The sequence below is a fragment of the Acanthochromis polyacanthus genome, chromosome 19, assembly GCF_021347895.1.
Source record: "Acanthochromis polyacanthus isolate Apoly-LR-REF ecotype Palm Island chromosome 19, KAUST_Apoly_ChrSc, whole genome shotgun sequence".
NCBI classification, from domain to species: Eukaryota; Metazoa; Chordata; class Actinopteri; family Pomacentridae; genus Acanthochromis; species Acanthochromis polyacanthus.
Genome location: NC_067131.1, coordinates 5316096 through 5338104, shown reverse-complemented (window position 1 = coordinate 5338104; position 22009 = coordinate 5316096). Strand labels below are relative to the sequence as shown.

Here is a 22009-nt window from a genome sequence, read left to right as displayed (position 1 = left end):
GGGGCCGGCCACGCCTGCCACGGCAATGGTGTGTGGTGGTGGTGGTGGTCGCGGGCCCCGCTTTTGGGCGAGTGAGGTGTCCCCGGTGAGGGTCGGGGCGCCAGACTCTCACGCCCGCCATTGCCGTGGCGGGCGTGGCCGGCCACTCCGCTGGGCATGCCGCAGGTGCCCCGGCTGCCCACAATCAGCTGGCTGACAAGTCACGGACCGCCGGCCAGGCACTTCTGAGGCAGGCGACGGTGCTCGCCTAAACTGTCAAGCAAGGTAAGCAACATCTACCTAATATTTGTTTGTCTGAACAGAAGAACCAAAACCTAGTATATTATTATGGACAGTTTTAAAATGCATTTCACTGCAGGTGGCAGAATGCACTTTAATTTGCAACATATTATGTTAAAATAATCAAAGCATGCCACCTATTTGAACATTTTGGATTACATTATAAATGCATGAGTGAATGGATTTGGCATTCGCACTAGTTCTACTGAAGTACAACGAATTATCAAAAATTGCTGAGCTACTTGTGAGAGAATGAAATTCATTATCTGTGACTGAAGGGATAAAGCATATTATTGATCAGATTCCAGTGTAATGAAACAAGTCATTCTGTGAGTTTTTAAGATTTTTATTTAAAAATATTGCAAACATTTTTAAAAATATTTCTAGTAAAACAAAAAAAGACATTTTTTTTTACAGTTGAAACAACAATTGAAGTGCTGCTGTACTTTCCCAGGACTCCAATAATAAGTGTTAATAGAACTCTGAATAGTTCTCTGTAAGTGTTGCTGGTCCTGGATGAGCTTCAGAGTTCAGTGTCCAAATGTCACTCAATGCACCTTTTTTAAAAAAAAATCTGGAGGTTTTTTTTCGTTTTCCTGGAGAGCAGCTGGTAGAGCACCAGAGGAAAGAGTTCTTGTTTTTTCAGTCTTTGTGTTGAGGAGCTCAGACTCCCTTCTTGCTGTGGAGGCCCAGCGCTGTGTTCAGGCAGTAGGGGATGATGCTGACAGTCATCAGAGGAACCGTGGCGCTCTTACAGAAGGACAGCAGGTAGAAGAGGGCAGCGGTGTGGGTCGGAGGTTTGAACGAGTCGAAGAGATGCAGCAGAACCAGAGAGCTGATGACATATCCGGCCTTCATCGCTCCGCTGCTGCTCTTCTTGGTCTCGGTGTAGAGCGGCGAGTGGAGGCCCAGTCCGAGTCCGAACAGCGTCCCCATGTTCCTCAGCAGGCTGGCGAACGGTGTCGAGTCCAGGAGGACCCACTCCGGACGGATGCACCACTTCTGGGCCTTCTCCAGCGTCCACAGCAGGTCAACGCCCAGAAACCTGAGCAGCAGGTAGAAGCCCACAGCAAAGGAGGTGAGGAAGAGGACGGTGTAGAAGTACTTCCTCATGCTGGCACTGTAGATCCACTGGGTTCTGTTGAAGGCCTCGGCCACGATCATACCTGGAGGAGAACGTTAGAAAGTTCACGTCAGTGTAGCCCATTTTCTAGAGATAACATCCAGATTATATAGCAATAATCATCTATTTCTAACAGAAAACCCAGCGTCTCGTTTAAACGGTGAATAAAACTGACCTGTGATGACTCCGGCTACGACCTGGTGAGGGAAATGGGCGGCGATGAAAACTCTGGACAGACAGACGTTGACCTGAACTCCACAAAACAGAGTCCAGAGAACGGCCTTCAGGTACCTGAAAACACAGAAAACCAAATAAAACTTTGATTATTTTATTTGGCTAAATCCAAACTTTTAAGATTTCAAGACATCTTTTTTGTGTGTTTTCTCAAAAGAACCCTTGAATCAGCAGGTTGAACTTCATCTGAATCCCTGAAAATAAAACATTTAATTGTACTTGTTTTACTGATAATTTTGCCTTATATTGACAGTTTTTTCTTATTTTTTTCAGGTTTTAAAACAGTGTTCCATCATTTTTAATGCACTTTTTCTGGCACAGTTATATTACTGGGAAAAAGAATTGGCTTCTCCATATATTTTTTAAAAACTCTACATGTTTTTCACACTATTCTGCTCTTCAGAAAGATGTTTCACCATGCTAAATGTATCTCCAACAACTTGCTCCTCTGTTTACTGTTTTTTTAGCCGTGCTGCATTAAATTTTTTGATTCAACTTCAGATATTTTACTCTGTAGCTTTTCAATGTGAATACACCTCCTGCAGTTCAGCCAAGCAGTCGTTGAATTTTTGTCTCCAGACCGTAGATCACAGCTGAGTCACTGATGGCTTCTTGGTTCCATCAAGGTGTGCAGAATTTTTATGTTTTTACAGAATTTGATCAGAGCCAACTGTTATTTTTTGGAGAATTTTTAAATACAGAATAAAGTCATTTTGAAGAGAATTAGTTCAAGGACCAGTGGAACAACCTGTTTTTGTTTTACAGTTACCTGCTCTGATAAAAGGTGTAATTTTGGCTGATCTTCAAAGATAACACGCCTTTCAAGCAATATTTATGGTTTGAAGTGTTAACACAGAGACTCTGCGCTTATCACGAGAACTTCTGTCAAAACAACCCGAGCACAACACCCGCTGTCCCAGCAAAGTTTCCCAGAAGTCAATGTTCAGCCAGAACAGATAGCGTGTCCCCAACGATAAGGAACGGAAATGGTAAACAACGCTGACGTCAGCACACAGCGGAGTCCTGTGTTTTCTACCAGAAAGAGGAAAAAAAGGATTTGTAGGACTCACCATTCTTTGTTGGAGGGCTTCTTGGCTCCATGCTTCTTCTTGCTGATCATTAATGCGAGGATGGAGGTGACCAGGGTGTAGTAGACGCCTGCAGCTCCCATAGCATGACCAGAGGGGCTTCCTGGATCAGAAAGAGCACAGATATCTTAAATATCAGGGTCTGATCCACTCACACTGAGATTAGCTTTAAAAATAAAGCTGAAAACTGCTCATCTGAATCAATTAAAGGTTCTAGTTTTGTGCTCATGACCTGAATATTTGCTCACTTCTGGCATTTTATTAAATTACTACACTTTTTTTGCAGATATTTTTGGTTTAATATGTACACTTTTGATTAAAAATGACTATAAATTGGAGTTGCATCATGAACTTGGTGCATTTGTTCTTGATTTATTCTTACTATTGCCTCTTCTTGTTTCAAAACTTAAGAAAAAAAATCAACAACGTGGATTTAAGTACAGTTTTTAGCTATTTACAGTTTATTAGACAGTTTTTTCCCCAATACCACTAAATAAAAATAATTATTTTTACTCTAAGACAGTTATCTGACAGCTCAAATTAAGTTTTTGCATTTAAAATTACACATAAAATATGTTAAACTTCAAGAAAGACAGTGTGTCTTGTTGAATTTGAAAGTTTTCTGAGTTGCTCTGAGCAAGTCTGAGTTTCTATAACATCTTAAATTGTAACTAGAAACACCTGAAGCTATCCAATTTTTCAGAAACTTGAAAAAATAATCCAAAAAAACATCAGAATTTTGTGCACGATAAATAACTAATATCACATAATTCAATCTAGATTCAATTGAACTAGCTATAAAACGCAATTCAATAGAAATTTTCCTATTTCTTTTTAATTTTACCAAATAAAAATGTTCTGGCTCCATTTTAGTCACCTGACAGCTCAAATTAAGATTTTACACTTAAAATTGCACGACAAGCTGATAAAATACAACATAAAGCATCTTCAAACTTCAGTAAAGACAGTGTATCTTCTTGAATTCACAGGTTTTTGAGTTGTCAGAAGTCTTAGCAAACCTCTAAAGCTGTAGCTATTGAATATTTCAGAAAACTGAAAAAATAATTTTAAAAAAATCACAAATATATAAAATCATTCAATCTTGCTCCTACTGGACTAGCTATAAAACTCAATGCAATATGATTTTACCAAATAAAAATGTTCTTCTGACTCCACTATAGTTACTTGACACCTTAAATCAAGATTTTACATTTAAAAAAATCACACAATATTTCTTTAAAATACAGCAGACCTCGTCGGCAGTTTCTGAAAACCCCTTAAAAATGAGAACCGATCTGAAAATCATCTATAAATTTGTGTAACAGAACCAACTAAATACAAATCAGTTAAATGTAGCTCGAACTGGACTGAATTCAACGTCAATATCGGTAATTTAATGTAATATACAAGCTTGTATTTCAACTTTTGACCACATGTTTGAACTTCACCGCTCTTTTCAATACAAAACTTAGAGTACGTTTACTTAAGGAGAGTTCTGAGTACTTTTTTTCTGATTGTAGGTTTATTGTGGAACATAATATTCAATATTTAAGCAAAATATCAGCTGGCATCATGAGGTTCTTGAGATTTTTCTTGCTTTCTTACCTGATTTTGAGAATCTGTGTCAAAATCTAGACCTCCGATGTGTAAATGAACCTGTCTTTAGTCATTTTACTACACAGTAAACCTGCAGCCTGATAATATTCCAGGAGAAAAACATGGACCGATGCGTGAACTGTGAAATTTCTCACCTGGTCCGGTTTCACAGGTCATTGGATACTGCTCGATGTGAGGGCGAATGCTGTTTGCATAATAAGGCGTCTCATGAACCCACCAGTAGGGTCTTTCTCCAAACAGGATCCTGCAGAAAACAGCAGAAACAAGCACCCGGTTAGACTCTAAAAGCATTTAATGCCGTGTTGTTTAGTTTAGATAATAACTGGACTCACCATTTGAACACCAGGTTGAGCCAGTCTCCGATCACGGCCACCCAGATGAGCTTGATGCCCACCGAAGCCCGGAGGTGGAACCACAGCGGGAAGAAGATGAAGAAGGTGTTCCTGAGGTCGGCCGCCCAGGAAACCCACAGAAACAAGCCCTGGGCGTCTTTGTAGTTGGTCTGCAGGTAGTGGGTGCTGCTCACCCCGAAGCCCTGCAGGGCGTCCATCACTGCGTCGAGCATCTTCTAGTAGTGTGGTGATGTGCGGAACAACAAACGGGACTGTTGCTATCAGTGACACAGCTGGTTGGTTTTATACCAGAGGGCCCACAACCCAAACGCATGCTCACTCTGATCTTTGGACTTGACACACGTGTAATAAAACACTGAGGCTTTAGTCATGCAAACAGGTTGAAAAGATAGCGGGAGCACGTCAATCGCCGTCATTGTCACAGATTTACTGTACTGCCGATGGTTATCTTTTACAACCTAAACCAAATATCTTACAGGGAGATATTTGCTTTCCTCTGAGCCACAATGCTAAGATTTAGCCTCACTGCTAAGCTAACTTCCTCACATTTTTTCTTCATCTTCCACTCATCTAATAATTTCCCAGTTATGTAATTGTTTTTTTCTGATGATTTAGTGAAAACATCCCACCGCTCAGGACGATGGAGTAATCCTCCAGTAGGTTACATAAGGAGATCAATGATTAAAAGTCAGGCTGAAGGAGATAGTTGGGGATAAAATGGTAAAAGCAGATTGGCAGGTTGTGCGTGAGCTTTGTTATGACATATAGATCTGGTTCATGGGAACACATGAGCTCACGTTCTGTTCTGTTCTGGGGGGAAAAGTTAAGACAAATGTGCCTCACGCTGGGGTTCCCAAGCACAAGCAGCAAAAAAGATGATCCAAGAGCCAAAATCGATGGATTACACAAGCAGCTGTCTTGTAATTGGAACAGAAGCTTCAGTGATCAGAGGTAAACACAAGGGTTTCCTAGAAATATGAGCTCCACATTCTGTAGTGATGGATTTCAGAGGGGCCCTCAGGGGTGTAAAGGTTAAGGAACCTGCCTGCACTCTCCTAAAGGCAAACAACATTTTGCTAGCCTTGAGTAAAGTCCAATGGGAATCACAGAGAGACAGAACAGCCTGAGAGGCAGCAGCAAAACCGACGAAACAGAACCCAGACTCGCCGCATCATCCTCAAACGGAGGTCTTCTATCATGGATCTTCTCCACAGCTGGGGGGTCGAGCTGGCCGTCCACCTGCAGACGACACACAGCAGTTATCAAGGCTGGCTCGACCTGGCGTCCACAGTGGCAGATCTGCATACCACCTTCTTCTGCTGGTTCCCTGTCTGGTTCTACCTGCAGAGGAACACCGGACTCCGGCTCATCTGGGTGGCGGTCATCGGAGACTGGCTCAACCTGGTTCTCAAATGGTAAATTCTGCTCAGTTGCAACTCTAGAGACGCAAAAAGAGGAAAAAGAATGAAGGACCAGCTCTATTTTCTTGGTTTCTTAGGGTACTTTTTGGGGAAAGACCCTACTGGTGGGTTCATGAGACCCAGTTTTATGGAGCAGGACCAAGACCTCCACTGCAGCAGTTCCCCATCACCTGTGAAACCGGACCAGGTACAGAGAACTGATTGATTCAGTTTGTTACGATTAATTTATCTGACACAGTGAACTAAACTAGTAACTCATGTCTGGCAGTTAGACTTGGATTCCTGTGAATGGATACGACTTACACTGTGATAAAGGGGTCATAAACTCCACTACCTTTGGCCGTTTGTAGTGTTTTTATCTCTTTGTCAATGGATTATTGACTGTATTTGCTCTTTTTTTGCACATCTGAATGTATGCACCAGATGAATGTTACCATCTACAAGTATAAAACCAAAGTTATTCACTGCAATGCAAAACTTGGATTTACACCACGTCAAAAGTTTCGAGATGGGTTTTCATTAAAATGAATAAGAACCCATCTCAAAACTTTTGACAGGGGGTGTATATTGAATTTTCCTATCAGTTCAATGAGTTTCTTCTGGCTAGAAATGACATAAACAAGTGATGAAAGATGTTGAAACACTGTGTTACTGATGTTAATGATGAATTTTAACAAATGCTACGTAATTTTTTCCATTTTTTACTGAGACAGCCATGTCCAGATTTCTTCACACAGATTGAGATTGTCCAGTTTTTGAGAAAATGCAGCTTCTTTATCTTCCCAAGTGCTCCTGATAGTTTTTACTGACACACTATAAAGTGAAAACAGCTGGTTCATTGATTTTGTAGTCAGTTACAAGGCGATTACGGGTCATAGCTGCACAGCAAAAAGGCTATAAAGTGGCTATAGAGTTTTTTTAGGCTTAAGTAGCCACAGTTCAGAGTTTAATTAAAAAGTACAAGGAGTTTCACCCTGAAGAAAGTCAAAGGTCATGGTGGGAAGACAAAGGTGACACAATAAGAATCCCAAAATCAGCACCAAGATGATCCTGGTGAATGTGAGCAGTTCTGGTAGAAACATCTGTCAGACTCTGGACAGGGTTGATTTCCATGAAAACCAAGGAGGACTAAAGTTCAACTGAAGATTAGCCCGACAAAGAAGGAAGCTTCTAGTCTCCAGTTCTATGGTCAGATCAGATGAAAATCAAGGAAAGGAAGCTCAACCCCAAGAACTCCATCAATGCAGTCAAACATGGTGAGACTGTGATGATTTGAGGAGTTTTTCATCCTCATCAAAGTAAAACGGCATCGTGAGAAATGACGACAATGTAAAGATTATAGAGGAAAACATCAAACAGAAAAACTTCCATCAAGCCAAAGATCGGAAACATGCAGCCAAAGTGGTGAAGTAATAATGAACCGCAAACAATCTGAAGATATTTGAGTACAAAATCTGTGGAGGAACTGAAGACCAGACTGATAAAGAAGAAGATTCAACCTCAAAGAGCTGAAGATCATCACAAAGAGGAATTAAGTCCCAGAGGAAACCTGAAGAAAGACTGATAGTGATCAAAACAACTGTCTGATTGATATGGAAATAGTAAAAATTCATCCTGAACATGTCCAGTGTCCAGTGACTCACCATCTTTTTTCACTCCTTTATGTCATTTCCAGCCAGGAGAAACTAACCAGTCAAACAAACATCACTATAAATCACAATTTAGCATTGGAAAAGCATGAAAACATGAAGTGTGATTGTTACAGGAAGCCCTTCAGGTCATGCTATGGGTGCAGCTGGTGTCTGGTATGTGATGATAACAGCGCTGCTCGCCGTCGCATCAGAACAACAATGTCCTCCTTTACTATACAAGTGAGTTTATGGCAGTTCAGTCATTTATTTCTTTAAAAAATAAAAAATAAAAACATGCTCCATCACTGTCCACTCTGGCAGGTTGCTGCAGATGATCCTGTGGACACTGATGATCCTGGTGATGCTGGTGGTCTGCATGTCCAGAGTCTTCATGGCTGCTCACTTCCCACACCAGGTCATCGCAGGAGCCATCACAGGTCGGTCCATCTGAATACATCAAAACAATGACAAGTTGAGTTCTGTGAAGATTTTTATCAAGATAAGTTGAGTTATGAGGTACTTTTCCTTAAATAATAATACTAAAAGCACCAGTTGGAACTGAAAGTGCTTTACAATACAGGAGAGTGAGAACCATGTATAGAGATGAAAATATGAGATACGACAATACAATAAAATACAAAGTTCAAAGTAAAAAGTAAGCCTCACAACACAAGTGTCCATGCTTCATTTGGAACTATCTACTCAATCAGAAGCTCTGACTTCCACAGTTTTCTTCTGGAGAACGTTCAAGAGTTTCTTCTGGATCCAGAAGACAGAATAGTGTCCTTTTGGAAATGGTGTTTTGGAGATTTTTTTAAAAAAAGATAACCTGGTTTTCAAACGTGAAGTTGCTGTGAAGGATGCTGTGGCTTTGAGACGAGCGCTAGTCTCCCAATCGGACAGTGTCGTCACTGCTGGTTTAATACTTCTTCAAGTAGTTGAAAAATCATCGGACTGTTGGACATCCAGTGATTCCTTCTGTTTTTACAGTTGACATAAATAATGTCATTTTGGCGATTTTTTTTAAAGATAACCTGGTTTTCAAACGTGAAGTTGCTTCAAAACAAATGCAAGTTTTTAATGCTATCACTGTTGGTTGAAGCTTCTTCTCTGGTTGTTTCTCAGGTGTGCTGGTAGCCGAGGTTGTCTCCAAGGAGAAATGGATCTACAGCACCAGCATGACCAAGTACTTCTTCATCACGCTCTTCCTCACCTCTTTCGCTGTGGGCTTCTACCTGCTGCTCAAGTTTCTGGGCGTTGACCTGCTGTGGACTTTGGAGAAGGCCCAGAAGTGGTGCGTAGATCCAGAGTGGGTCCACCTGGACTCAACGCCGTTCGCCAGCCTGCTGAGGAACATGGGGTCTCTGTTCGGACTGGGACTGGGCCTCCACTCGCCGCTGTACACCCACAAGAAGAACAGTAGCAGCAGTTTCAGGCTGGGATGTATTTTGGTGTCTTTGGTCCTGCTGCAGCTGCTGGACGGATGGACATTTTCCTCTGAGAACCATGTGACTTTCTATGTTCTGTCTTTCGGTAAGAGTGCCGTCGCTCTTTTAATCCCGACCACTCTGGTACCGTGGGCTCTCTGCAGGATTCTCACAGAAAAGAGAGAAGACAAAAACATGTGATTTAGGTCAATTACAAGTCATTTTTTTTATATTTACCATCATAGTCTCTTGTCATTTTTAAGATTTTAGAACGTTTAGAGTTTCGGGATAATGTCAGTGAAGTAAAAAAGGTGTATTTCCACTGCAGGAAGGTGTGATGTGGTATGAATCTACCCAGGAATCGACTCTTTGACTGCAATTTTAAGTCAGAGTGCTCCAAAACAATAAATAGCAGTTACTGTAAAAAAAAAAAAAAAAATGGTGAAATAACAGCAAATATCGATGAAACATTGATATTTTAGCAGATTTAAACACAGTAAAACAGTGCAATTTCATTTAACAACAGACTCAAAAACAAGCAGCTGTACAACAACTTTCTCTAAATGTAATGTCTGGAAATAAATTTAGCATTTCGATGATTAAATAATAAGTAAGGAAGAATATGACTTATATCAAACATTCAATGACTGGTAAAATATTTGGTGGAATAGCAACGTTTCCTTTGGTACAAAATAGAGCTGTCGTCAGACCATTCTTCAAAACACAAAACTTTGAACCCATTTTTCTGAAAAACTGCAGAAAGTGGGTTAGACCACTGTGCTTTCAAACCTTTCAAGTCATAGAAAAACCTTTACTACACAGTTTAAGTCATTAAAGACACTAACAATGTGGTTAAGTCATAGAGGAAGGTAACTACACAGCTAAAGTTATAGAAAGAAGCTAAGTACATAGCCAAAATCATAGAAAGAAGCTAACAATGCAGCTAAAGCGATAGAAAGAAGCTATACAGCGAAAGTCATAGCTAACTACATAGCCAAACTCATAGACAGTAGCTAACAACACAGCTAAAGCTATAGAAAGAAGCTATCTTCACAGCTAAAGTCATAGACAGAAGCTAACAACACAGCAAATGTTCTAGAAAGAAGCTAACTACATAGCTAAATTCATAGAAAGAAGCTAACAATGCTGCTATGGCTATAGAAAGAAGCTATCTTCACAGGTAAAGTCATAGACAGAAGCTAATAACACAGCTAAAGTTATAGAAAGAAGCTAACTACATAACCAAAGTCATAGAAATAAGCTAACAATGCATCGAAAGCTATAGAAAGAAGCTATCTTCACAGCTAAAGTCATAGACAGAAGCTAACAACAGCTAAAGTAGCTGAAAAACATGCAATTGCAAAGCAGAAGTTATAGAAATAACAGCTAAATACACAGCTAAATTAATACAAAAACAGCTAACTACACAGCAATTCAGTTTCATATACTTGCTGTTATTTTCACAATTTTCCACCTTTTTTACAGTGATTTTCAGTGAGTTTTTTTTTTTGTTTTACTTTAATGGAATTTTATTCTATATTAAACTTGACATGTTTTAAAATAAAAGTTTTTACAAATATTTGAGAGACAGTTTGTGTCAAAAGAGGCATATTATTGTAAAAAAAAATATATATATATATATCAATAGTAAATCAAATAAAAGGAGTTTTTATGATCATGTAAAGAATCAAGCTTATTTTCAGAGCTCAGTTCTGCTCCCGGTGGGATTTTTTACTGATTAATTCTTGTGCAGGAACAACCTTTAAAGATTAACCAGAACACGCTGCCTCCACTCGGCTGCCTCCAACACCAACAGCCGCCTTACACCAGCTTCTAAAGAAACACGGAGGGTCAAGGATCAGACAACACGCGTGTCCCACGAGGCTTTAAATCAGAACAAATAAGTGTCAGCAGGATTACAGGCATAAAACCGACACACCTCTGTTTTTATGATAATTAAATTATAAAACTGCACTACAATGTTCAGCTGAATGTGTCTGTAGGTCACAAAGTCACTGAGATAAAAGTAGGAAAATGATCACTTGATGAATTTTTATGGATTAAATATTATTCTGTGCTTAAACTACTTGTGACATAAGCTTGTTTGTCATTTTTGTATAATTTATATGATGAAAAAAGTACAATTTCACCACAATTTCTCCTGTTTGTCTTTTTCTGCCATAAGTCATAATGAAAGAAAAACCAAAAGTTAACTTTACTTGATTATTTGTTTTACAAAAACTGCATCAGTTTTTTTTAAAATGTCCACAGATGTTACAAATACTGAGGAAAATTGCTTCCTTACTACACTGCCTGCAGTTCAGCTGAGAACTCTCAGAATTTTTTGCCACATGATTGTAGGTCACACCTGAATCGGTCAAGACTTCCAAATTGCGTTGAGAGTGGCAGAATTTTTAGTTTTTTGAAGAATATGTTTATTGTAAACAGTTTATTTTTGGTGAAATTTTAAATGAAACACATAGAATAAAATTATTTAGTGAAATATCACCATTTTAAGCTTAGATTCAGTTGCTTTTTTTTCTGACAGAATGGCGCGTCAAGAACCACCAGACATGATTTTCTCTGTTTTTACAGTTTCTGGCACTAGTATAAGTCATTTTGGGGTTAAAAGCATGTAAAGCTAATAAGCTTTACAGTTGTGAATTAGTATTATTATTGTATTATTAATGTTGCTGGTAAGGATTCTGTGGCAAGTTTACATGTGAAACAATAAAGTCTATATCGATCAAAGCTCATTGTTCACATCTACGTTACTGATGGCTTCACAGATTGTAGAGTTCTTTTTGTAGTTATTTTGCAAAAAATGGGAAAACTTTCTTTGTACAGTTGTTCAGTTTCAAAAACTGGAAAAATTACACTGTCTGCAGTTCAGCCAAAAACTCTGAATTTTTGTCGTGTGACTGTCGGTCACAGCTGACTTGGTCATGGCTTCCAAATTGTGCTGAGATTTGAATAATTTTTTGTTTTTTGCAGAATCTGTTTATTGCAAACGATTTATTTTTGGTGAATCTTTAAATGAAACGTGGCAGAAAATGATTTAGAGAAATATTGAAAATTTTAGGTTTAAATTTGATGGTTTTTTTTAAACAGAATGGCGCATCAAGAATCATCAAAATTTGCAAAAATTGGTCCAAAATCATCCAAAATATGACACATAATTTAAAATGACCGACTTCCTGTTGGGCAATGGCGCCACCAGGCGGTGGCCTGGGGTGGACGCGGTCACCCCTACAAATCTGCTGGCCACCCCACTGACCACCCTACTGGCCAGTTACAAATATCAATTGGCAGTTAAGCTCACACAGCAGCAAGGCCAAGGCTCAGACTGCACACTTGACTGTTCCTTCCCCCTTGATTGGCTCATTGTCTAACAGTGATGTCACTCACTCATTCATTCCATTGGTTCTGAGTAGGTTGCAAACTCCACACCATCACCACTGATCCGCAGCACCGATTTGAACAGAGGTAAGTCATAATTTCTTTTGCAAAAAGAAGGGGGAGAAGTAATATTCGTCATGACATGTGCTTTGTAAGTGCCAAAAGGTGCTGCTACAGCAACCTGTTAGAGCAGCACTGCTGTGCTTTCTAACTTATTTGAGTTACAGGCATAGTCAGCTAACGTTAGCAGCTGGTGTTATTACGCCAAGGCGTGGTGGAGTTATGTGACGTTTGTCGGTGACTCTGTTAGTCTGTGTATCTGTCTGTCCGTGTGAAATATTACTCAAAAACGGAGCAAGAGATTTGGATGAAATTTTCAGGGAAGGCCAGAAATGACACAAAGACCAAGTGATTAAATTTTAGCAGTGATGCAGCTTATAATGTGGATTCACGGCTTTGTCAAAGATTTCCCTTTGCCAGATACAGCAGCCTGCACAGCCCCGCTGTAACCATGACGTGAACACTGTGTCTGCTACCCGCTGACCATCACATGATTGTGATCCTACTACAAATGTACCATTATTTATCAGTTGAAAATCATACAAGGAACAAATGGTTAAACTGTTGGGTGTTTCTGAGTCTCATCAGTTCCTGCCGACCGCTTCATATTTTGGCCATGTAGCAAACCCCAGCCAGACGCATTTAGTTCAGCCATCAGCCTTATGTAAGCACAAATTCACCTTTCTGGCCTTCCCTCATTTCTTCACCGTAACACCTTGTCCCCGCTAGGTGCTTATAAGTTGAAACACATCCTTTAATAGACAGCAACAGCGTGGAACCGTTTTCTGTCACCTTTATGTGAATTTTCGGACTTTTCGACAGCGTCTTCATCATGTCAAGAAACCGCTTCTTAGACATTTCCTGTGCCGCTGGAACGGTGACAAAATAAAAGCCAGTAAAAAGACAGTAATAATAGTACTAGTAAAATAAAATTCCTGAAATTATGACTTTTCAGTTTTGGTGTGCTCCAAAAGATTTTAAGTGGCCACCTGGCCACCCCTATGAAAAACATCTGCTGTTGGGTTTTGGATATCGGTGCAAGAGGCTTTTTTGTGCAGCCTGATGTGTTCCAGATGTGCTCAATACTGTAGCTGTAGGTGAAATGTGGTTTGTGGGCTGAATTTCCATAATATTCCAGGGGACGCTAATGAGCCATGTTGCCACATACGTGTGCATGTCCCTTAAATTATCAAATATTTTGGCGCTGTTGATGTGTGCGCGAATTTTCATGCATTGTCCAGTATTTTTAGGGCATCAAAAATGCACTTTTCATCTGAAGAAGAAAGTATAACAAAAAACTCATGGATTACAAGAGGTTTGCTGCACTGTGACGTAACTTTTACTGCCTAAAAACGTGCACGGCACTTTTTTTTTTTTACAGTAGAAATGTCTGTTAAACCACACAGCAGACAGCGATGACATCATTTGTCCCACCAGCCAATCCCACGTCTCCTCTCTGACCATCTAGTCGTGTTTTTATTTCTGCTGTTGGTTTCCTCTCATCTGTTCCATCTATATGGATCTATGAGGCTGGAGGTCGTCACTAACAGACGTTGAGAAACTGTTTACGTCAGTTAACAGGTTGTTTGTCTCGTCTATGATGGATCTGATCACCGCTGCAAAACAAACAGGAGTCAAAGCTTCGTGTCGTCACTTCTGTAAAACAAATAAGAATCAACCAGAGACGTAAAACAAATAAACTGAAACACGAATGTCGACTATCAATGCTCTACCTTGACCCATTTCAGCTAAAAAAAAGTTCAATTTAAAACAGTCTCACAATGAGAACTTGTAGTTAATTAGTATTATTACTACCATTATTATTAGTAGTAGAAGTATTAGTAATGATAATAATATAAAGAAAAAATGCTTCATCTCAGTTTTTTGTTCTTCAAAAATAACGTTTGGGCTCAAATAACGAGTTTCTGTCAAAATAGTTGCAAAAACAAAATTTTTTTGCTTTATTTATGTTGAGATTAAATGTTAAACTGCCAACATTTTAAGTTTTCTTTCGCCTTTGTTGACATTCTGTGCAGATTAAGTAGCTAAATATGCCTGAGCTTTGGAGATTTCGGAGTTGAAGATGCTTGAATGCTCAGAAATGGAAACAGTGACATCTGCAGGTCAAAAGGAAAAATAACAGGTAGAAAAACTAATTTCTAATACTGTATATAATTTACTGCATTTTTGCATTTAAAAACCCCAGGAAGCAACACCGCGATGCCCAGACCCTCCAAAAATAATCAGAATCTCTTATCAAAACAATCTTTTATTCAATAGAGTCAATGCCCCGACATTAGAGATGCTTTGGAGACTTGATGCATTTTCACTGAAAACCATGAAGCCGTGGACCTAAAACCTGCTCAGTCTTTACACATTTACGCTTTAACATTCGGGTAACAGACAGAAAAACAAAACACATCCGACAGACTTTCAGCTCTAGAAATGAAGCGATTCCACGAGAAGATCTGAGGACAAGATGTTTAATTAAAATTAAAAATACATAGCGCTTTTTTCCTTTTTCTGTCTACGATCTATCTCCCCGGGTTTGTACCAGAGAATATCCTCGAAGGGTTTTTAAAACAAGAAAAATATATTTTACATTTAAAACAAAACAAAAAAAATAGAGAAAACGATGTGTCCGTCTATGGAAGCTATGCTCTGGGCGGCTGATTGTATCGGAGGGGGTGAGTGTCTGGGGGGGGGAAGTCCTGCCATGGGGGAGGCGGATCTGCTGGGTCTGGATCAGTACAAGGCGTCGGTGTTGCTGCTCCGAGGCCTCTTGATCTTCTCGATGTTCTTCAGGATCATGTCGTGTAACGTGACCTGGACACCAAAACACAAACGTCACTCATCCTGCAGCTCTAAAACCAAATTAACGCAGATATAAAAGTCACGTACGTATTGATTTCTGAGCTCAGAAACTATGATCTTCAGGCTGATGTACTCCTTCTCGTCGATCTCCGTTACCGTACGTCGATAGTCCTCCTGGTTAAAAAAAAGTGGATTTGAAGTGAATGTTTTTCTCTTAAATGCTTCAATCTGATTAAATGCACATTTTTCTAAACCCTGTGAAACCCACTATTGCGAAAATACATCAGTTTTATTTCTTTTACTTATCGTTTTCTATTATTTATATATAAATTTATGTGTGTTTTTATTTTTAGATAGACAGATAAAACTATCATTAATTTTTTTCTCTATTTTCTATATAATATATATTTTACGTGTTTTATTTTCTTTATTTTTTGCTAATTTTTTTCTGTATTTGAGTCTTACAGGGTTAAATCTTGAAGCTCCTAAACACAAACAGATAAGCTAAAAACTTTATTTAATACGTTTAGATTTTGCACCTGACTTTATCCCCGCTAAATTTAATTTTTTGTAACCACGTGTTTAAAATCAACCCAAGTTATCGGCCAAACGACGACAACGTTACATCCAAAAACAAAATAAAGTCATTTAAATATTAAAGCTTCAGTAACATGGTGATGATTGAATTTTTTTTAGCTCATTTGACATTTTGTCTTGTTTGTAAAATAGTTTTTTTTTAAAAAGTCATAAAAATACCATATTAATAATTATTATGTTTATTGAAGCCATTTAATGTTGGTTTTTGGCTGAAGGGAACAAGAAGACAAAATCCAGCAATAAAATGAAAAATCTGCGATACAATGAACCTGATCTGGATCTAAAACCAGACATTTAGGATGTCATCTTTAACTATGGATTGAATAAGAAATCATTCAGAGTTTGTTCTTTTTCTGTCTGTTCTCAGTTTGCATCATTTACTCACCACATGTGGATATTTAGCTATTTTAGAGACCAGCTTTGCCCGTGTGATGTAATATCTGGAAGCAAAGGGAACAAACAGAATGAATGTTAGGAGGTTTAAAAGGCACCAGATGTGATGTTTTGGTCCGTATGATGTAGAACATGAACCTGGATATCTGGTCGAGGTAAGAAGCCGCCTCTCCCTCCACCGTCCTGAGCTCAGCTACCGTCTCCTCCTGGATCGACACGCCGAAGTTGTTTCCGTCTTCTATCCTGGGGATGAGCAGCTGAACCCACATTTTAACCTGCAGGGAGGAGAGGACAATGCTGAGAACGAGGAGAAACCAACATCTGAGAGGCTTTCAGACGAGTTAACAGAGAAAAGCTGCTCAGCGTGTGATGGTTTTACTGCCAGAGGTGAGCCAACTAAACATGGTACGTTCACTGACATCAGGTAAATCTGGAACCTCAACAACAGTATCAGTCTTATTCCATCTAATTTCACTTCCATGGAGACGGATTTCCTTTCCTTCAGAACATTAGAAGAATCTGACTTATGCTTGGGAGCCGTAATGAAGGGCAAAAAGTTAGTGAATGGATAGAGCAACTTTAATGTAGAGCAACGTTAACTAATATAGAGCAACTAACTAATATAGAGTAACCGTAAGATAGAGCAACTTTAATATAGAGCAACTTTAACTAATGTAGAGCAACTAACTAATATAGAGTAACTGTAAGAGAGCAACTTTTATTAATATAGAGCAGCTTTAGCTAATGTAGAGCAACTTTAATATAGAGCAACGTTAACTAATGTAGATCAACTAACTAATATAGAGTAACTGTAAGAGAGCAACTTTTATTAATATAGAGCAGCTTTAGCTAATGTAGAGCAACTTTAATATAGAGCAACTTTAATGTAGAGCAACGTTAACTAATGTAGAGCAACTAACTAATATAGAGTAACTGTAAGATAGAGCAACTTTAGCTAATGTAGAGCAACTTTAATATAGAGCAACTTTAATTAATATAGAGCAACTTCAACTAACAGAGCAATTTTAACTAATATAGAGCAACTAATTAATATAGAGTAAATGTAAGAGAGCAACTTTAACATAGAGCAACTTTTATTAATATAGAGCAACTTTAGCTAATGTAGAGCAATTTTAATTAATATGGAGCAACCTTCAATAATATAGAGCAACTGTAATATAAAGGAACTTTAACTAACAGTAACTTCAACAATGTAGAGCAACTTTAATATAGAGCAACTTTAATGCAGAGCAACTGTAATTAACATACAACAACTTCAGCTGATGTACAGCAATTTTATTATAGAGCAACTTTAATTAATATAGAGCAACTTAAATACAGAGCAACTTTAATTAATATAGAGCAGCTTTAACTAATATAGAGCAACTTTAATATAGAGCAAATTTAACCTACACATATTTTACATGTTTCCAGTTCTAGTTATCCGTCTCCAAACCCCCAAAACAATAAAACACAACCCTTAATAAAGGTTTACTCACTGTGTTGCATTTCTCTATGAGCGTCCTGATCTCCGGTTTGACCTTTTCGATCAGCTCAACGAGGTTCCCGTTGCTCTTCATCATCCCGCCGGGCATCACGAACACCTTGGTGCCGGTCACTGCACAGAAATCACAGGTAAATACTACGTCTCCAACCTTTAATTTTGTGTCTGATAAACGGACTAAAAGCTGCAGCTCTCACCCATGTCCTCCCCACTTCCATCCTCCAGCTTCCTCTTTTTGGCATTTTGCTGTAAAACATAGAATAAAACGTTTATTGCCTCCACTCTGCACACTGAAGCTTCATGTTTTTATCCTCTGCAGGCTTAAAGCTGAACTCACCGCTTCTAGTCCGTCATGGAGGTTAGAGAGCAGGATGGGGTCCGGCACCGTCAGATTTATCTCTGAGTGGATCTCCTTCAGCTCCGTGATGTTTATACTGGGATCCTAGAAAACAACAACATTTATTGTTTACATTTGTCAGGTGTTTTACCAACAAACTAAATTATTCCATGGCAGTACAGATAATCTGCAGACACATCCCTGTACACCACAGTTCAAAGGTTTGGAGTCACTTAGAAATGTCCTGATTTTTCATTTTTACCTTTAACTCATAGGGAGCATCTTTGATATAGAGCAACCTTAACAAATATACAGCAACTCAAACTAATATAGAGCAACTTCAACAAATTTAGAGAAACTTTAACTAATACAGAACAACTTTAATTAATATAGAGCAATTTTAACTAATGTAGAGCAACTTCAGCTAATGTAGAGCAACTTTAATTAATATAGAGCAACTTTAACTTCTTTACAGCTATTTTAACTCATTTTAGAGCAACTTTAGCTAATATAGAGCAACTTTAACTCATACACAGCAACTTCTTGTTGTTTATTGAACAAACAACTGACCTTGAGAAAGTGATCAAGCTCCAGCAACTTCTTTGGGAAAAAATTTGCGACTAGATCCTCTGCCTGCAAAGAAGCACATTTCCCAAGGTTTTATTTTAGATTCAGAGCATTTTCAGAGCAGATTTTCAGACAAGTCTTGACAGCTGTGTGTGAAAATGTTTAGTAGATAAGCAACACTTACTTCTGCAGTGATACGTTCCCTGAAAGCATCAACCTGCAAACACAAACACACATGAGACAAGAATCCAAATACACAAAACTACTCCTTTTGTCCAAATTTAAGTTTAACTAGCCTGCAGTTGGGTTTACTGTGGTCTAAATGATCACCATAGATTCTATAAACACGGCTCAGAAATCAGTATAAGATTTTAAAATGATAATATGACAGAACATGATGCCGGTGTTGCTCCAGAAAGTAACATTATAGAGCAATTTTAACGAACATAGAGCAACTTGAACTACTATGGAGCAACTTTAACGAGCAACTTCAATTAATATAGAGCAATTTCAACTAAGTGCAACTTCATTTATATAGAACAACTTTAACTAATTTTAGAGCAACCTTGTGACAGCTTGTTTTTCTTTGAATTTATCTACAGCTGCTTTTATCTTCATCAAACTTTCATAAAATGCAAATACATGAAAATAATGAGAGCAAAAGTAGGTCTTTGTGAATATTTATTGGTTCTTGCAACTGAAATCAGTCATAAAAAAGCAATATAATGCCATGTTTCCAGTGTTTAGGCTGTATGTGTCGACTATCATTATGTTTGGAAAGCAGACTGATGACATGATTTATGGGTTATATAAAATAAAGACATTATTTCCTTTGCAGTCGCCCCGTGAGCTATATTCTTTTAAATATGGTCAAGTCATTCTGATGCATTAAAAACATCACAGTACTGATGTATAGGCTGGAATAATTTACTGACAGGCCCAGTTTACATAAAGCTGCAGCTGCTTTTATCTCGGTCAGACAGTCATAACATGCACATACACAGATCTGTGTGTTTGTGGTGATAGAGGAAGTGTGTTTTTGTGAAAGTTTGATGTAACCGAACAACTGTGACCAAAAATAAACATACACCACAATCAGGCCTGACATTTAGTCAAGAGAAGTCCCGTGTTTATATAGCACATTTAATTTCCAGCAGAAAAATAAGCCAAAAAAAAAAAATTAACCTAACTAGTTTAATAATTGAGATTATTAATGATGTAAATTTAACAGTAGTGTACATATTAAGGACTAAAACACTACAAAAATTATATGAAAACAACTTAATTTAATTAGAATAAATATCATTAGATACATAAAACTACAAACATAGTATTATTCATCATGGCGTTAAAGACATTTTAACCAGTCAAACGAACAGCATTGGTTCTAGACTGAGCAGGTAACTGTTTTAAGATAAATGAAGATAACAGCAAAGGAGCTCATTTATTTTTGTTTGTCTGATCCAGATAAAAGCAGCTGTGGACGTAAATAAAACGGGCGTTGTAGCTTCACTAATCAGTTGAAGGCAGACTGTATGACACCGGCAGCTCGCTGAGCTAACTCAGTAGCCCCGGCCTTCTGTTCTCCATGTGGTCCCCCGGCAATAGCTCCGGTTTGTACACACCACGCTGGAACACAAACTCTATTTGGTTCCCCGTGAAGCTTAACGTCACCGTGACACAGCACTTGTCTGTCGGTTTGGCAGGTGTAAAGTAGCAGGCGGGAAACAAGCCGGTTAGCCGCCGCTAGCTGCTATTAGCCAGCTAATAGCTCGGCCTTATCAGAGCCCTCACATTATGCGGCTAACTAGCATGCTACCTAGCAAAGCAAAGTGCAACAACACGTCGTCTAATGAGGAATAAATTCCTCTGAAGCGCGAATCTCACCTTGGTTTTAATTTCATTGTCCACCTTGAGGAGTGAAGACATCTTATGTGATCAAATATGCGCAGAACGATTGTCCCGACAGCATCAAATTCTCTGTTGAACGTGTGGCTTAGTGCTGTCAGCCACACTTTGTGAGCTTAAAGATGACGACGACAAAACGCGACGGAGGCGGGGCTTTTACTGCGCCTGCGGCGTCACCACGCCGGCGAATTGAAAACAGGAGCGTTATTTATGATAAACAAAACATTTAAGTTAGTCGAGGAAGTTTGTATTACATCAAGTTTCCCTTAATATTTAAATTACTCAAGTAAATCTGTATGTTGTGTATTTTTAATCCTGTCTCAACTATAGTATTTAAATAAGTCAGATACATTTGTAATTTATATAACTGTGTGGTGTCCTTACCCTAAAATTAAATTGTTCAGGTACATTTGTATTTTATCTAATTTTGTAGGTTCTCAAGCTTAACATTTATATTACTCAGGTAAATTTGTAATTTTTAAAAGATATTTTAGGGTCAAAATCCGGATACTCCATTTCAGAGTAATTATTACTGTAAGAAATACTACAAATGCATTTGAAGTTGGCACACACACAAATATTATGTATTTTTATTTAATGTAGATTACATTACAAAAATGGTGCATGACGATTCAGGAAAAAAGCACATTATAAACCTGGAGTATCATATTTGATACAAACATTTTAACACGAGTTAATTGAAATATAAACAAAGAATTGCTTAGTAAATATACATTCTTTCAATGCAGAAAATAGCTCTTTTAAAAAATGAGTAACAATTTAGGTGTTTTTTTAGCGTTCCTTCTTGAAAATTAGCAAAGATTTTCCTTAAACAAAACATGAATGGGGCTGCACAGTGACATAGTGGTTAGCACTTTCGCCTTACAGCAAGAAGATCCCCGGTTCAAATCCCGGCCTGGGCCTGGGATCTTTCTGCATGGAGTTTGCATGTTCTCCCTGTGCATGCGTGGGTTTTCTCCGGGCACTCCGGCTTCCTCCCACAGTCCAAAAATATGCTGAGGTTAATTGATAACTCTAAATTGTCCATAGGTATGAATGTGAGTGGGCTTGTTTGTCTGTAGTATATGTAGCCCTGCGACAGACTGGCGACCTGTCCAGGGTGTCCCCTGCCTTTGCTCGAGTCAGCTGGGATAGGGTCCAGCACCCCCCGCGACCCGAGTGAGGATAAAGCGGTGTATAGAGAATGGATGGATGGAAAACGTGAATGGATGATTACATAAGAGTAGCCATTTAGAA

The 22009-nt window shown here is 38.7% G+C and overlaps 3 protein-coding genes across 3 annotated transcripts; 1 reads left to right on the top strand and 2 right to left on the bottom strand.

Moving 5' to 3' along the window:
* Window positions 1-849: 849 nt before the first annotated feature.
* Window positions 850-4957, bottom strand: g6pc1a.2 (glucose-6-phosphatase catalytic subunit 1a, tandem duplicate 2). The gene is made up of 5 exons (XM_022199288.2): window positions 4674-4957; window positions 4476-4585; window positions 2707-2827; window positions 1578-1693; window positions 850-1445 (listed from the first exon to the last, which is right to left on the bottom strand). The coding sequence occupies exons 1-5, from the start codon at window positions 4904-4906 to the stop codon at window positions 943-945; spliced, it is 1083 nt and encodes a 360-aa protein (XP_022054980.1). The 5' UTR covers window positions 4907-4957; the 3' UTR covers window positions 850-942.
* A 719-nt stretch (window positions 4958-5676) lies between these two features.
* Window positions 5677-9612, top strand: g6pc1a.1 (glucose-6-phosphatase catalytic subunit 1a, tandem duplicate 1). Its single transcript, XM_022199290.2, has 5 exons — window positions 5677-6109; window positions 6193-6302; window positions 7881-7986; window positions 8068-8183; window positions 8872-9612. The coding sequence occupies exons 1-5, from the start codon at window positions 5892-5894 to the stop codon at window positions 9372-9374; spliced, it is 1053 nt and encodes a 350-aa protein (XP_022054982.1). The 5' UTR covers window positions 5677-5891; the 3' UTR covers window positions 9375-9612.
* A 5271-nt stretch (window positions 9613-14883) lies between these two features.
* Window positions 14884-20898, bottom strand: psme3 (proteasome activator subunit 3). The gene is made up of 10 exons (XM_022199287.2): window positions 20732-20898; window positions 19029-19061; window positions 18848-18910; window positions 18278-18382; window positions 18138-18186; window positions 17936-18054; window positions 16575-16711; window positions 16429-16483; window positions 15534-15620; window positions 14884-15458 (listed from the first exon to the last, which is right to left on the bottom strand). Exons 1-10 carry the CDS (start codon window positions 20771-20773, stop codon window positions 15378-15380), a joined length of 771 nt encoding a protein of 256 aa, XP_022054979.1. The 5' UTR covers window positions 20774-20898; the 3' UTR covers window positions 14884-15377.
* Window positions 20899-22009: the final 1111 nt, after the last annotated feature.